The sequence below is a fragment of the Lissotriton vulgaris genome, chromosome 5 (assembly GCF_964263255.1).
Source record: "Lissotriton vulgaris chromosome 5, aLisVul1.2, whole genome shotgun sequence".
NCBI classification, from domain to species: Eukaryota; Metazoa; Chordata; class Amphibia; order Caudata; family Salamandridae; genus Lissotriton; species Lissotriton vulgaris.
This window is the reverse complement of record NC_141693.1, coordinates 737,650,594-737,665,635: the sequence shown is the minus strand read 5'-3', so window position 1 is coordinate 737,665,635 and position 15,042 is coordinate 737,650,594. Positions and strand designations below refer to the sequence as shown.

The following is a 15,042-nucleotide window of genomic DNA, read 5'->3' as shown; positions in this document are numbered from 1 at the left end:
GCTGTGCTCTATAACTTCCATTTCATCGACTTCCTATGAAAAAAGATCTAACAACATCATATGTTACACTTTCCTCACGGCCAATTTGTGTCAGATATATCAGTATTTTTTACTTTGAGATCCACTTAAAGTATCTACATGAGATTGCAGATAGTGAAGGTCCTTTTGGTGAAAAAAAGTCTGCTGTGCTCTATAACTTCGATTTCATCAACTTCTAACAACATCATATCTTACATTTTCCTCACGGCCAATTTGTGTCAGATATATCAGTATTTTTTACTTTGAGATCCACTTAAAGTATCTACATGAGATAAATAATTTCAAATATTAGATTAACTAACTAACTAACTAACTTTTATTAACTATTCCCGTCTTCAAAGGCCAATTCCCTTTACTAAAACTTTGGTTTTAAAAACACTAGATAAGAATTTGTAGAGTCATAAGGCAAACGTTGTTTATAAGTTAAATGAGAATCATTGCAGTAACTCCATCCATTTTCAGATTTTAAGTAGCATGTATAATGTCCTGAGGTGGTCGAAGATCCATCATGATAAATAATAGCTTCAGTTGTAAAGGTCCTTCCAGAAATTGATAACTGAGAAGCCACAAAATTTTTGATAGAAGTTGTCAATTTAGTTCCATCAGGTCTACATCGTTGGAAAACTAAAATAATATACTGCCCATACCTTTGTATAAATAATGTGGACAGCATTGTACAGTTACATTGGGTACACACCATATTATGATCTGCTGCTTTAACTAGATTTTTAAAAGACACTGATTTACAGTCTGGTAAAGTCAAATATATAAATCTTTCAGTGTCTATTGTAGTAGTACTTGATAAACTACAATTGTGGCAGTCATGCTGCCATTGATAAGAAAGACTGAAAAGATTATCTACATCTACACCTTCATCTTCCAAAACACCAAACATATACATTAAAAATTCCTGACAATCCTGCTGAATGTTCTGTGAAAATTTATCTTGACCAGAACACAAATCTAAAATATTTCGAATTTCTGTTACACTTTCTATTTGTGCTGTAACACTGCTACATTTCTGAAACACAGAATTCAATAAACCACACAATCTTTGATCCCGATTTTCAACAATCTGTTCTTGTAAACTTTTAAGAAAAAAAACAACATTAACCACTACATTAGCATAGCAGTTGACACCAGAACTGTTTTCAAACTGAAATCCAACAACATTTTCTCCACAATTCTTTTTCTTCCTGTTTTCAATTACAGTTTTCTCTACTTTTTGTCTTTTTGCAACTACCTCACTACAATTATCCTCATTTCTTCTTTTTCGGCCTACCACACGTTTTTCAAACAGAGGATATTGAGGCAAATGTGGAGCATACTCTCTTCTTAACCTATTGTATTCTTTAACACAATCTAGATCGGCAGAAATCTTTGTCTCATCACACGCAATCAAGTACAATCCTGATAAAGTTCTGACTCGAGATAATGCCACATATGCCATACCCTCTTTAAACACAGATCTTCCAATGTTCACCAATGCACTATCTACACTTAAACCTTGAGATTTATGAATTGTCACTGCATACGCCAAACAAACAGGAAACTGTTTTCGGCGAACATATAAGTCTTTTACAAGTAAAAATCTAGCAGAACAACGACTTATTTGTTGTACTTGTTCAATGCCATCAAATTTTATTTTTAAAAATTCAATTCCATCTCTATTTCTGTAATTCACAAAATCAACAACATAACCCATTGCTCCATTTACCAGACCGCTTTCAACATTTAAATTCCTTCTCAAAATGATACGACAATTTAAACACACATTCAGAGTCTTTTCAAAACCAGCTGTTTTTGAAATACTTTTCTCCAATGAATGCAATTTAGTTTTCAAATTTTCTGACAAAACAATTGTTGCACCCATATGCTCTATTTTATCTATTGCTTCCAGTTTCACAATCTCTTCATTTTCTAAGTCTAACATTTTTTGATTGAAGATGGAACATTCTTGCAGAGTTGGCATCAAACATATCCCAGATTTCTTCTCAGTCATTTTTTTAAAAATATTCTCTGGAAGAATGTTTTCATTTGCATACAAATTTGAAATTAATCGACTATGCAAAGCTTTTTTCCCTTTCTCAGTCATTTTTCCAATTCTTACATCTTGTAGAATATTTTTATAATCTTCATCCTTGGCCTGTCGCATATTTTGAAGCAGTTCAGCATATTTAAAATTTAGCCATATATTAACATTTCCAATGCTTCCAAGGGACTTCCTGGTATCTTCATGCGTGAGCATTTTAAACACTGGTTGTCCTTTTACTGGAGTCAACTGCAATAGATCTCCAAAAACAATAATGTGTTTTCCTCCAAATAACACATCATAGTCTGTTTTAAGAATTTCTTGCATTCTCAAATGCACAAAAGCAAGCATTAGATTTGAGACCATGCTTACTTCATCTATGATAAGAAGTTTCATTTTCTTCAAGACTCTTGAAACTTCAGAACACGCATCTCCAGATAGCTTGTTGTAATGCAATTTATTATCATGTTCAACTGGCAGCATCAATAAACGATGTAGAGTAATCCCTTTAATGTTATGTGCTGCCAGACCAGTTGGAGCAGTTACAACACAAGACAGTGGTGAATCAGTCCTTTTCTGCAGATAACTTGCAACGGCTTTAATTAGAAAACTTTTTCCTGTCCCCGCTTCTCCACTTACATACAGTCGGACAGGGTCAAATAATATACATGAGCACTCTTTTTTCTCATGTCTGAATCCATGTTCAATCTGCTCTGTGACTTCATCATATATCTTTTTCTGCTCAATGTTTAGTTGCGTTACCAAATCTTCTAAGTTAACTCCATCCTCTTGAGCTTGTTCCATAGCTCTTTCCACCTCATCCATGGCAGTGGCAGCTTCATTTTGGATAATTGGTCCTCCTAGTGGATCCTGGCTCAATGAAGTAGAACTCTGACTATCTTGAGAACTGTTTCTAGCTATCTCTTCAGCAATTGTGGTTTCTTGCTCCATTTCTTCATTCAACATTTGCAGATAATTTAGAAAAATAGGACATTCTATGGTATCCTTAGTTGCATTAAAAGAGTCTTCATAACAGAGAAAATCTCCAAGTAGTTCCTCTTCTGTACGCCATGGCTTAAAGAGTTGCAAAAGAGCTAAATAGTAAAATTCTCTTTTGTCTGGAACTTCACAACTCAATTTTCGATGATTAATCAAATGGCCTTTTTTCTGCTTCACTAGACATCCTTCATAGCCAATGAGTGCATATTTTCCATTATTGATATCTTCTGTGATGTTCCTCTTATAACTGTAGTTTTGAAGAACTTCATACAAACATGTGTTCTCAAGGTGAGTACTTCTATTTGGATAGTATGTATCCAACATATTTGTCTTCAAAATATCTGTACTGTTTGGTTCTTTTTCCGCCAAATATTCAATTTCTTGTACAGATTTCAAAACTCGGTTTCGTGTTGCAGCAAGACCAAGACTCACCCAAATGATTGTTCTTGATTTGGCATAGAGACTTGCTGATGATAACCGATCAGAACATTCATATGCTCCAATTTCTCGATGCGACAACATCTTCAGACTGAAACTGTATAATTTCTTGCTTAGACTCTTTTCATGTGAAATGTCCTCCCACATTTCCTTCAGTTCTGTCTTTTCTTTTTTGGTGATGTAAGATGTCACATATCGAGCCACAGCAATAGAGTTGTCAGCAACGAACTGAATATCCATGTTAGCATTCCACATGGACAAAATCACTGGGTTGTAATCGTTGATGTACTTAGATTCTTCATTTCTTTTCAAATTATATGTGTTTTTGGGAGATTTTCTCGTCACAGTATGTCGTAGAGATGACATCAAATTATTTACTCTTCCTTTAGAAATCACTGGTCGAGGAAATGCAAAACGACATTTCGTGTAGTACTTTTCCTTGTTTTTAAATTTTCGACGACAGTACTTTCCACAACGATGAGATTGAAAACGTAAAACTTGTTGCCTTAAATTGTTTTCTTCAGTAGATTTTGGAACAGCACATGTTGAATACTCTTCAATGAAACTCATCACTGTTTCATCTGAATCTGATCCAAATTTGGGTGCATCTTTAATCCACAACAACATATGTATATGAGGAGCACCTCTCGCTTGATATTCCTTCCTCCAAAAGAAATCCAAAACCTCTCCAAGGGGAGGATTTTTTTTGTTGGTAATAAAAGACATCATAGCTTCAAATCTATGATTAAAATATCTGCAAACATTCACTGGATCTAAAGAACACAGTTCTCCTGGTGTTTTCAATTCTATATTTGGTATGTTTTCATTTGCCTCTCGTAGAAATTGAAGTAAATCGTCCCAGGCATACTCAGCACAGCTAAGAGTGAGGAACCATGTAGGAGTTCCTAAGTTTCTTAGCATACATTTCAATTCTCCATGACGACGAAACCAATACTCGTTGGTTCCACGTTGACATGCCATGAGATTGATTAGCTGAGATTCCAAAATACTGTCTTGCAGATTAACTTTCTCCATAAAGTCCCTTGCACATACATTTTGCAAATGAGGTCCACTTTTTAATATATGATTAACTGCATAAGAAAGCCCAGACAAATCACTTTCAAACAGTAGATGAAATAAATATGGAATGCATTGACGAAACCTTGGATCTTCTGCATATAATCTTAGAGTCCGGTATTCAGCTGCAGGAATTTGAACTGGTCGATCATCATATCGTCCACCACAACCTGTTGGAAATAATTGTGGAAAACAACGAGCTTCCAAACTTTCTTCCCATACACTAATGGGACTTCCTTTTGCTGCCTTCATTTGAAACAAGTCAATTGCATTTCCCATTACTTCTTTGGAATGCAAAGGATGAACAGTATAATGTTCATATATTTCTTCAGTTCTAGACACATCAACTTTTTCAATTTGACCAACTGAAGAATCACTATCTTCTTCTGTAGCTGTTTCCTCTACTCCAACACTTACATGTTTGTAGTACTCATTGTTTTTAACTAAATACAACGTTGCCTTCTTGACTTTTTTAACATCCACTAAATCTTGCCAAATTTTCTTACTCTTTGTTGGAACCCCATTAACTAGAATAACTAAAGGATCTTCTTCTACTCTTTCTACACCAATTGTATTAATATTTTTCTTTACATCTAGAGGCAAATAAACAACTCTTCCCTTTAATCCTCTCAGTAAATCTGATGGAGGCAATTTCCCTGTCTTAGGCTCCATGCGAACAATAGCCTGAAAAGGATGGACACATTGAATCAAAATAGATTCATAAGTATTTAGATCCATCAATTCAGAAGGAATATCTATCAACTGAAGATTATTATAAACTGCTCTTGCAGGCATTCTATTTTCATTTAATTTTTTCAAACAATAAGTGCAAATACGCTGATCCAAACTCAAATCAAAAGAATTCTCCACCAACAAATAACTTACAAAATCCTCCCATTCACTATTATTTTCCAATTCACTTTTTGCATATAAATCAACTAACCTAGTCTGAATTTTATAATGAGTCCGTCGACAACACACACAAGTTACATTAGGCCTCTCACTTGATTTCACCTTAAACTTGATAATTTCCTCATCAAACTTTTCAATACTTGAAATTTGTCCATTATCTTCTGCATTACCATCCATTACTATATCTATTTCTACACTGTCCTCTTTGTTCCCAAAATAACAAAACTCAATTTCTTCACAAATAGTCTTCACATCCACTTCAGATCCATGCAAAAGAGCACTATTTAACTGTTTAAGCTTAAGTGCAGGACTTTTTGCATAATACAACTTCCTCACTAATTTCCTTACGTTATTATGATGCACTGCTAACATCCTAAAATGATGAAAAACACTCCGACAAACTTTTCTAGAAAGACATGCTAGTGAATGCCCTTGCAAACCTGTGCTTTCTCTCACTCTGCAAGGATCTAACTCTTGCAGGATCTTCATTTTTTGTTTGAGACTTTTTTTACTATATGTACGTAAGAAATTTCGAAGCAAATCAATTGATTCCTGTCGCACACTACAAATACTACTGCATTTCCATGTGTACACTGGACCCTTAGTACGTCTCCCTAAAACTTCATCAGCTAAGACCTCTTCTGCATCTCTAGATACAAGTTTCTCTTTTTCCATCACACAACTATCTTTCACCTCATATGCACGACCACTGGTGTCAACTGCATGCACCAAATCATTTTCCTGAAAGTAACTCTCCTCATTAAAAAAAGGCTCAGAACTTGAACTATGCATCCATTCACCAGAAAATACTTCACAAAAATTACTCCGATTAATAATTCTTTTCCATCTACTGTTCGATTTGAAAACATCCATTGCCTTATTAAGTATCCTAATTCTATTGATTATTAAAATAAATAATTTTTTCTTAACTTCAAAAGCCTGATCAACAATCTTTTCTACACTTTTCTTTTTCTTGTAAAAAGCAGCTTTTAGTTTACTTTTCTTTTCATTTTTTAGCAAATTTAAAACTACCCTATTGCGAAACATTCGCCTACGAATGTCCCTAAAAACATTTACCCTTCTATTGCTAACCATTCTCTTCTCTCCTGGTCCAATGGAAACATTTTTTGTGGGCTTCTCTTTCCTTTTTAGATTTGTTGACTTTTTCTGTATATTCACATTAGCAATTTCATTTTTTTTCCTACGACATATGTTGCGAAGAAAAGACTTAATTGGCTTACCAGAAGCTTTTCTGGTGTTTTTTGAAGTAGTTGTTGAAGAGGATTCCATAAACTCTGTTGTTGATGTTCTCCTTTTCCGTATGGTATTTTTGATATTTCTTTGCCTTGAAGGCATTTTTGCTTCCTTTTCAGAAGTTGATTTGAATCTGTTGTTCTGTTAAAAAAACACATGAAAGACCACTATTAGCAAACAACAAAGTAATGTTAAAAAGCAAACAATATAAACAATAAATTGCAACATATTTAAGTTTATACAATAGCAACACATGGCTTTATTTTTAAAGGCCTTGCGCCACCAGTGCGTCACTTATTACCCATGTTTAAAGTCAAGCATCAGCTGCACATGGCATTCATAAATAAGGGCCAAATGCAAATACCAATCAATTGCACCCAAAAATCGATTTTTCAATAACATGTAAGAAACACTGCGCAAAACCTAAGTACAACCACTCAATATCATCAAACAAAGTCAGGGTCTGATTTATAAAGGCCTTGCGCCACCAGTGCGTCACTTATTACCCATGTTTAAAGTTTTGCATCGGCTGCACATGGCAATCATAAATAAGGGCCAAATACATATACCAATCAATTGCACCCAAAAATCGATTTTTGAATAACATGTAAGAAACACTGTGCAGAACCTATGTACAACCAATCAATATCATCAAACAAAGTCAGGGCCTTATTTATGAAAGCCTTGCGCCACCAGTGTGTCACTTATTACCCATGTTTAAAGTCATGCATCAGTTGCACATGGCAATCATAAATAAGGGCCAAATACATATACCAATCAATTGCACCCAAAAATCGATTTTTCAATAACATGTAAGAAACACGGCGCAGAACCTATGTACAACCAATCAATATCATCAAACAAAGTCAGGGCCTTATTTATGAAAGCCTTGCGCCACCAGTGCGTCACTTATTACCCATGTTTAAAGTCATGCATCAGCTGCACATGGCAATCATAAATAAGGGCCAAATACATATACCAATCAATTGCACCCAAAAATCGATTTTTCAATAACATGTAAGAAACACGGCGCAGAACCTAAGTACAACCACTCAATATCATCAAACAAAGTCAGGGCCTTATTTATGAAAGCCTTGCGCCACCAGTGGGTCACTTATTACCCATGTTTAAAATCATGCATCAGTTGCACATGGCAATCATAAATAAGGGCCAAATACATATACCAATCAATTGCACCCAAAAATCGATTTTTCAATAACATGTAAGAAACACGGCGCTGAACCTAAGTACAACCACTCAATATCATCAAACAAAGTCAGGGCCTTATTTATGAAAGCCTTGCGCCACCAGTGCGTCACTTATTACCCATGTTTAAAGTCATGCATCAGTTGCACATGGCAATCATAAATTAGGGCAAAATACATATACCAATCAATTGCACCCAAAAATCGATTTTTCAATAACATGTAAGAAACACGGCGCAGAACCTAAGTACAACCAATCAATATCATCAAACAAAGTCAGGGCCTTATTTATGAAAGCCTTGCGCCACCAGTGCGTCACTTATTACCCATGTTTAAAATCATGCATCAGTTTCACATGGCAATCATAAATAAGGGCCAAATACATATACCAATCAATTGCACCCAAAAATCGATTTTTGAATAACATGTAAGGAACACTGCACAGAACCTAAGTACAACCACTCAATATCATCAAACAAAGTCAGGCCTTATTTATGAAAGCCTTGCGCCACCAGTGCGTCACTTATTACCCATGTTTAAAGTCATGCATCAGCTGCACATGGCAATCATAAATAAGGGCCAAATACATATACCAATCAATTGCACCCAAAAATCGATTTTTGAATAACATGTAAGAAACACTGTGCAGAACCTATGTACAACCAATCAATATCATCAAACAAAGTCAGAGCCTTATTTATGAAAGCCTTGCGCCACCAGTGCGTCACTTATTACCCATGTTTAAAGTCATGCATCAGCTGCACATGGCAATCATAAATAAGGGCCAAATACATATACCAATCAATTGCACCCAAAAATCGATTTTTGAATAACATGTAAGGAACACTGCACAGAACCTAAGTACAACCACTCAATATCATCAAACAAAGTCAGGCCTTATTTATGAAAGCCTTGCGCCACCAGTGCGTCACTTATTACCCATGTTTAAAGTCATGCATCAGTTGCACATGGCAATCATAAATAAGGGCCAAATACATATACCAATCAATTGCACCCAAAAATCGATTTTTGAATAACATGTAAGGAACACTGCACAGAACCTAAGTACAACCACTCAATATCATCAAACAAAGTCAGGCCTTATTTATGAAAGCCTTGCGCCACCAGTGCGTCACGTATTACCCATGTTTAAAGTCATGCATCAGCTGCACATGGCAATCATAAATTAGGGCAAAATACATATACCAATCAATTGCACCCAAAAATCGATTTTTGAATAACATGTAAGGAACACTGCACAGAACCTAAGTACAACCACTCAATATCATCAAACAAAGTCAGGCCTTATTTATGAAAGCCTTGCGCCACCAGTGCGTCACTTATTACCCATGTTTAAAGTCATGCATCAGTTGCACATGGCAATCATAAATAAGGGCCAAATACATATACCAATCAATTGCACCCAAAAATCGATTTTTGAATAACATGTAAGAAACACTGCGCAAAACCTAAGTACAACCACTCAATATCATCAAACAAAGTCAGGGCCTTATTTATGAAAGCCTTGCGCCACCAGTGCGTCACTTATTACCCATGTTTAAAATCATGCATCAGTTTCACATGGCAATCATAAATAAGGGCCAAATACATATACCAATCAATTGCACCCAAAAATCGATTTTTGAATAACATGTAAGGAACACTGCACAGAACCTAAGTACAACCACTCAATATCATCAAACAAAGTCAGGCCTTATTTATGAAAGCCTTGCGCCACCAGTGCGTCACTTATTACCCATGTTTAAAGTCATGCATCAGTTGCACATGGCAATCATAAATAAGGGCCAAATACATATACCAATCAATTGCACCCAAAAATCGATTTTTGAATAACATGTAAGGAACACTGCACAGAACCTATGTACAACCAATCAATATCATCAAACAAAGTCAGAGCCTTATTTATGAAAGCCTTGCGCCACCAGTGCGTCACTTATTACCCATGTTTAAAGTCATGCATCAGCTGCACATGGCAATCATAAATAAGGGCCAAATACATATACCAATCAATTGCACCCAAAAATCGATTTTTGAATAACATGTAAGGAACACTGCACAGAACCTAAGTACAACCACTCAATATCATCAAACAAAGTCAGGCCTTATTTATGAAAGCCTTGCGCCACCAGTGCGTCACTTATTACCCATGTTTAAAGTCATGCATCAGTTGCACATGGCAATCATAAATTAGGGCAAAATACATATACTAATCAATTGCACCCAAAAATCGATTTTTCAATAACATGTAAGAAACACGGCGCAGAACCTAAGTACAACCAATCAATATCATCAAACAAAGTCAGGGCCTTATTTATGAAAGCCTTGCGCCACCAGTGCGTCACTTATTACCCATGTTTAAAATCATGCATCAGTTTCACATGGCAATCATAAATAAGGGCCAAATACATATACCAATCAATTGCACCCAAAAATCGATTTTTGAATAACATGTAAGGAACACTGCACAGAACCTAAGTACAACCACTCAATATCATCAAACAAAGTCAGGGCCTTATTTATGAAAGCCTTGCGCCACCAGTGCGTCACTTATTACCCATGTTTAAAGTCATGCATCAGCTGCACATGGCATTCATAAATAAGGGCCAAATACATATACCAATCAATTGCACCCAAAAATCGATTTTTCAATAACATGTAAGAAACACTGCACAGAACCTAACTACAACCACTCAATATCATCAAACAAAGTCAGGGCCTCATTTATAAAAGCCTGGCGCCACCAGTGCATCACTTATTACCCATGTTTAAAGTCATGCATCAACTGCACATGGCAATCATAAAAAAGGCCAAATAAAAATACCATTCATTTGCACCCAAAATCGATTTTTAAATAACATGTAAAAAACACTGCGCAGGACTTATATACTAACATACAATTTCACTTCTAAAACATAACTATCTGCTTCCAAATATTCTCCATAGAGAAAATAAATCTCTATCTAAATTAAATGAATCATTACTTACCTTTAGAAATGCTTTTGGAGATTGAAAACAGTGTCAGACACACACACCAATTTTTCTTTAGCAGAGGAGAAGGTGTGCTCTCAATACACTGAAACCAAGACTGGCATAGAAAATCTCTATCTTTGTACACATATGCCTTAATTCAACCAATGAAAACTCTTCCCTCACTATTTTCAAACCAACACCCATCCCCCTCTCAAACCTTTCTATCTGTTACCATAGCAACTCCCTCCTAACTGAACTCTAAGGTTCAAAAGTTTATCTTACAATGTTGCAAATTAACTCAGCAAGGATGTTTGACCTGTCAATACAGCAGCCTATACAGGGTATTTTTGCTTTTGGTGACTTTTTTTAAACCATTCAAATTGCTTCTTTCACACAACATAACCATACACCCTAACTTTCAGTTTTCAACTATCTGAATCCACCAATCATTGCTAGTGATTCAAGAGCACAGAAACTCCACAATTATTTTTTTGTGAACTCCTACTGTTCCAACTGCCATTTCATTCCCACACTTCATCTGACTGGACCAGAACCTTCTCACATCATGTACTCTGTTTGGGTTATTGGACATAGCTACATCCACTGGGCTCAAAGGTATGCAGCTAGCAGAAATTTTCATAACCTTGATTTATCAAATGTGGAAATCAAGTGGATTGGCCACAGAGGATTAAAATGTCACCAATTGATACCATTGGTGAAAACCTTTTTGCATCTGCCAGAACCTGACCTTATAATTGTGCACTGTGGTGGAAACGATCTAGGCACATTAACTGGGGTAGGTCTGGAAATGCTATTAAAGGACACCTTTCATCAATTGATGATACTTTTTCCCCACACTGCCTTGGTATATTCCAATATATGCCAAAGACAGAAATGGAACTGGTCCAACCAATTTGGTCCACAATTTGAGAAAGCACGGAAACATGTAAATAAATCTGTTTCTGCTTACATGAGAGACTATGGAATGGGTTCATTATACAATAATAACTTGCGTTACAACATGCAAGACATCTACAGAGGAGATGGAGTGCACTTCTCAGATGAGGGGAATAGAATATTCCTCCTGAATTTAAGAATGTGTATTGGAACCTACTTGTAGGTACCTAAATCAACCACAGAACCCAAAAGCTCTTTTCAGAGCTACCCTAACTCTGATCATTCAAAGCGTTTATTTTTTTCTAACTTTTTTCACTATTTTTCACCAAAGTACGCTTTCGGGTACGCTTAAAGGTGCGCGCACCAGGCGCTACCCCCGCGAAAAATTAAAGAATTTTTTTTTTTTTTTTAACGTTTATGAGCCTCCTAAGCCCCCCTCAGAAAACCTAGAGGGTCAAGAAGTCTCTACAGTTCCCCCTTCTATCCATTCCGAACATTGTTTACCCTCCATCTTGTGTCTCGATTGTTCCGAAACACAAAATGGAGGACTCCCGTAACGCTGCCAGTGCGCGTAAAGGAGCGCGCACCCCTAAGCGCTCGTTAAAAAAAGGTGGGAAAGTAATTTACGGAAAACCCAATGGAGACACTTTCATCAAATATAGAATACGCCCTACTACATAGCAGTCCCTACCATTTGCCCAAATTTGGTGAAATTCCATTGAGACATTTAGGCTACAGGCCTGTCTAAATATCCTGAGGTAAATTACATGACAAAAACACACTTGTAATGTTAGAATTTACAACCAATTAAAAAGTATCTCTCATTTTCTACGATTATTTCCTGACGTTTGATTGGTTAAGTACAACAATATATATAAAAGAAGAGAGGGAAACACAGCCATTTTGACTACTGCTTCCTGAAGTACACTTGAAAACAAATTTCACTGACAACTTCAACTAATTTCTCTAAGGTAACTTCTAATTATGGAAGTATATTGTACACGTTAAGTTTATTTCTTAAAAAATATTCTGTTAGTGATATGCTATCCCTCTTTAATAGTTAGAGATAGAGATAGACTTCTCTGTAATAGTTATGGATTGAGTTAGGCTTCTCTGGTATACTAGCTCTACTAATATAGTTAATTTATATGCAATTTTCAGAAAGAAAATGGAAGGAGAAAATAAGGCAAATGATACTTCTATCAAAGTAAAGGTGGAAAAACCAGAAGATGAAAAAAAAGAAGTTGATTTCATGGATGACTCTTTGGATGAACAGTTTATAGAATGTTTGGAAGAAATTGAATCATGTACATATAATTATGAGGAAATTCCGGACAATATTATGTTAGAAATTTTATTAAATTATGAAAAAGAATCAGAGGAATAAATTTATCTTTAATAATTTCAATTGTTTCAGACAATATTCTTTTTTATATGTAATTCATGAAGTATTACCAAAAATGTTTAAAATATAAAGTGAGACTTATAGTATACTGTTCAACTATTTTTCTGTTACATAGTAAGTTTACTCATAGTTACTACCTTTCTCCCACTATATTATCTCATATGAATATTTTACACCTCATTTTCATAAGTGAACAGGATAGACTACTCATGATCCCCTAGAAATTCTCAGGGAGTGCTTAAAAGATCTGTTTCTCCTTTCCAGACAGACTATATTATGAATTCCATATACCACAAAAAATACAATAACAACATGCAAGATGTCTACAAAGAAGATGGTGAACATTAAATTTAAGTCTCTTCATTAGTACCTACATGTAGGTACTTACATAAAATAAAAAAATAAAAAAAAAAACAATTCATAAACATACAATTTTTGAAGTGATTATTTTTCCATAGTACCCTCCTCGATACGCTCCCCGGTGCGCGCACCAGGCGCTTCCCCCGCGAAAATCGAAAAAAAAAAAAAAAAATTTGAGGCCCCGCGGGGCCCTTTAATGGCCCCCATATCAAACCTAGGGGGTTAGGGGGGGTCTACCCTGCCCCCTTATGGTCAATTCCACCCTTTGTTTTTGCCACCTCTTATGACTAGATTTTACCGATAGACAAGATGGCGGCCGCTCCGGACTGTTTAGAATGTTTACAGACAACTGAGAGCCAATCAGCTTTCTGCGCGCAAGTCGCGTGTCGCGCCGGGAGCGCTCACCGGTGCGCGCACCGGAGAGCGCCTATAGATATATATATTTTTTTGAACGTTAATTTCTCAAAATCCACTGAAGCACATATCTTGAGACATAGCAAAGGCACATCGGGCTACCAGTCCCTACAATTTTGCCAAGTTTGGTGGAAATCCATTCAGCCGTTCGAGCTAAAAGTGAAATCGACCGCCCTATGGAAATTAACATGGGGAAAACGCGTTTTGGGACCCCCCTTTTATCTCGGCCCCCGCTTGACGAATCCCCCCCAAACTTTCAGGGAAGGACCGGACCGCCATGAGACCATTTTCCTGAAAATTTCAGGCAGATTCGTCAACCGGCGCCAAAGTTATTCAAAATAGAATGTTGAGATTTAACATTGAAAATTATCCTAACTATAACTACCTACTGGCGACCGCCAGTAGGTAATATATATATATATATATATATATATATATATATATATATATATATATATATATATATATATATATATACGTAATATTAATAAAAAAATTACAATATTTTTACCGTAGGACAGCAAAAAGGGTAAAATGTACTATTACCACTCCAGTGAGTCCAACAGTTGGGAAAGCATTGGATAGCGTAGGTGTAAAAATTACTATTCCCATTCTAGAGAGCGCAACAGTAGGAAACTTGGATAGCGTAGGAGTAAAAATTACTATTCCAACTCCAAAGAGTGCAACAGTAGGGAAAGCGTTGGACAGCGTAGGGGTAAACATTACTATTCCAACTCCAGAGAGTGCAACAGTAGGGAAAATGTTGGATAGCGGCAGGGTAAAATGTACTATTCCCACACCAGAGAGTGCAACAGTAGGGAAAGCGTTGGATAGCGTAGTGGTAAAAATTACTATTCCCACTTCAGAGAGTGCAACAGTCGGGAAAGCGTTGGATAGCGTAGGGGTAAAAATTACTATTCCCACTTCAGAGAGTGCAACAGTAGGGAAAGCGTTGGATAGCGGCAGGGTAAAATGTACTATTCCCACTCCAGAGAGTGCAACAGTGGGGAAAGCGTTGG

At 36.2% G+C, this 15,042-nt stretch overlaps 1 protein-coding gene across 1 annotated transcript; it reads right to left on the bottom strand.

Annotated features, from left to right (window-relative positions):
* Positions 1-260: 260 nt before the first annotated feature.
* LOC147711462 (uncharacterized) lies at positions 261-11,067 on the bottom strand. Its single transcript, XM_086920172.1, has 2 exons — positions 10,963-11,067; positions 261-6,892 (listed from the first exon to the last, which is right to left on the bottom strand). The coding sequence occupies exon 2, from the start codon at positions 6,851-6,853 to the stop codon at positions 395-397; it is 6,459 nt and encodes a 2,152-aa protein (XP_086776298.1). The 5' UTR covers positions 6,854-6,892; positions 10,963-11,067; the 3' UTR covers positions 261-394.
* Between the last annotated feature and the right edge of the window lie 3,975 nt (positions 11,068-15,042).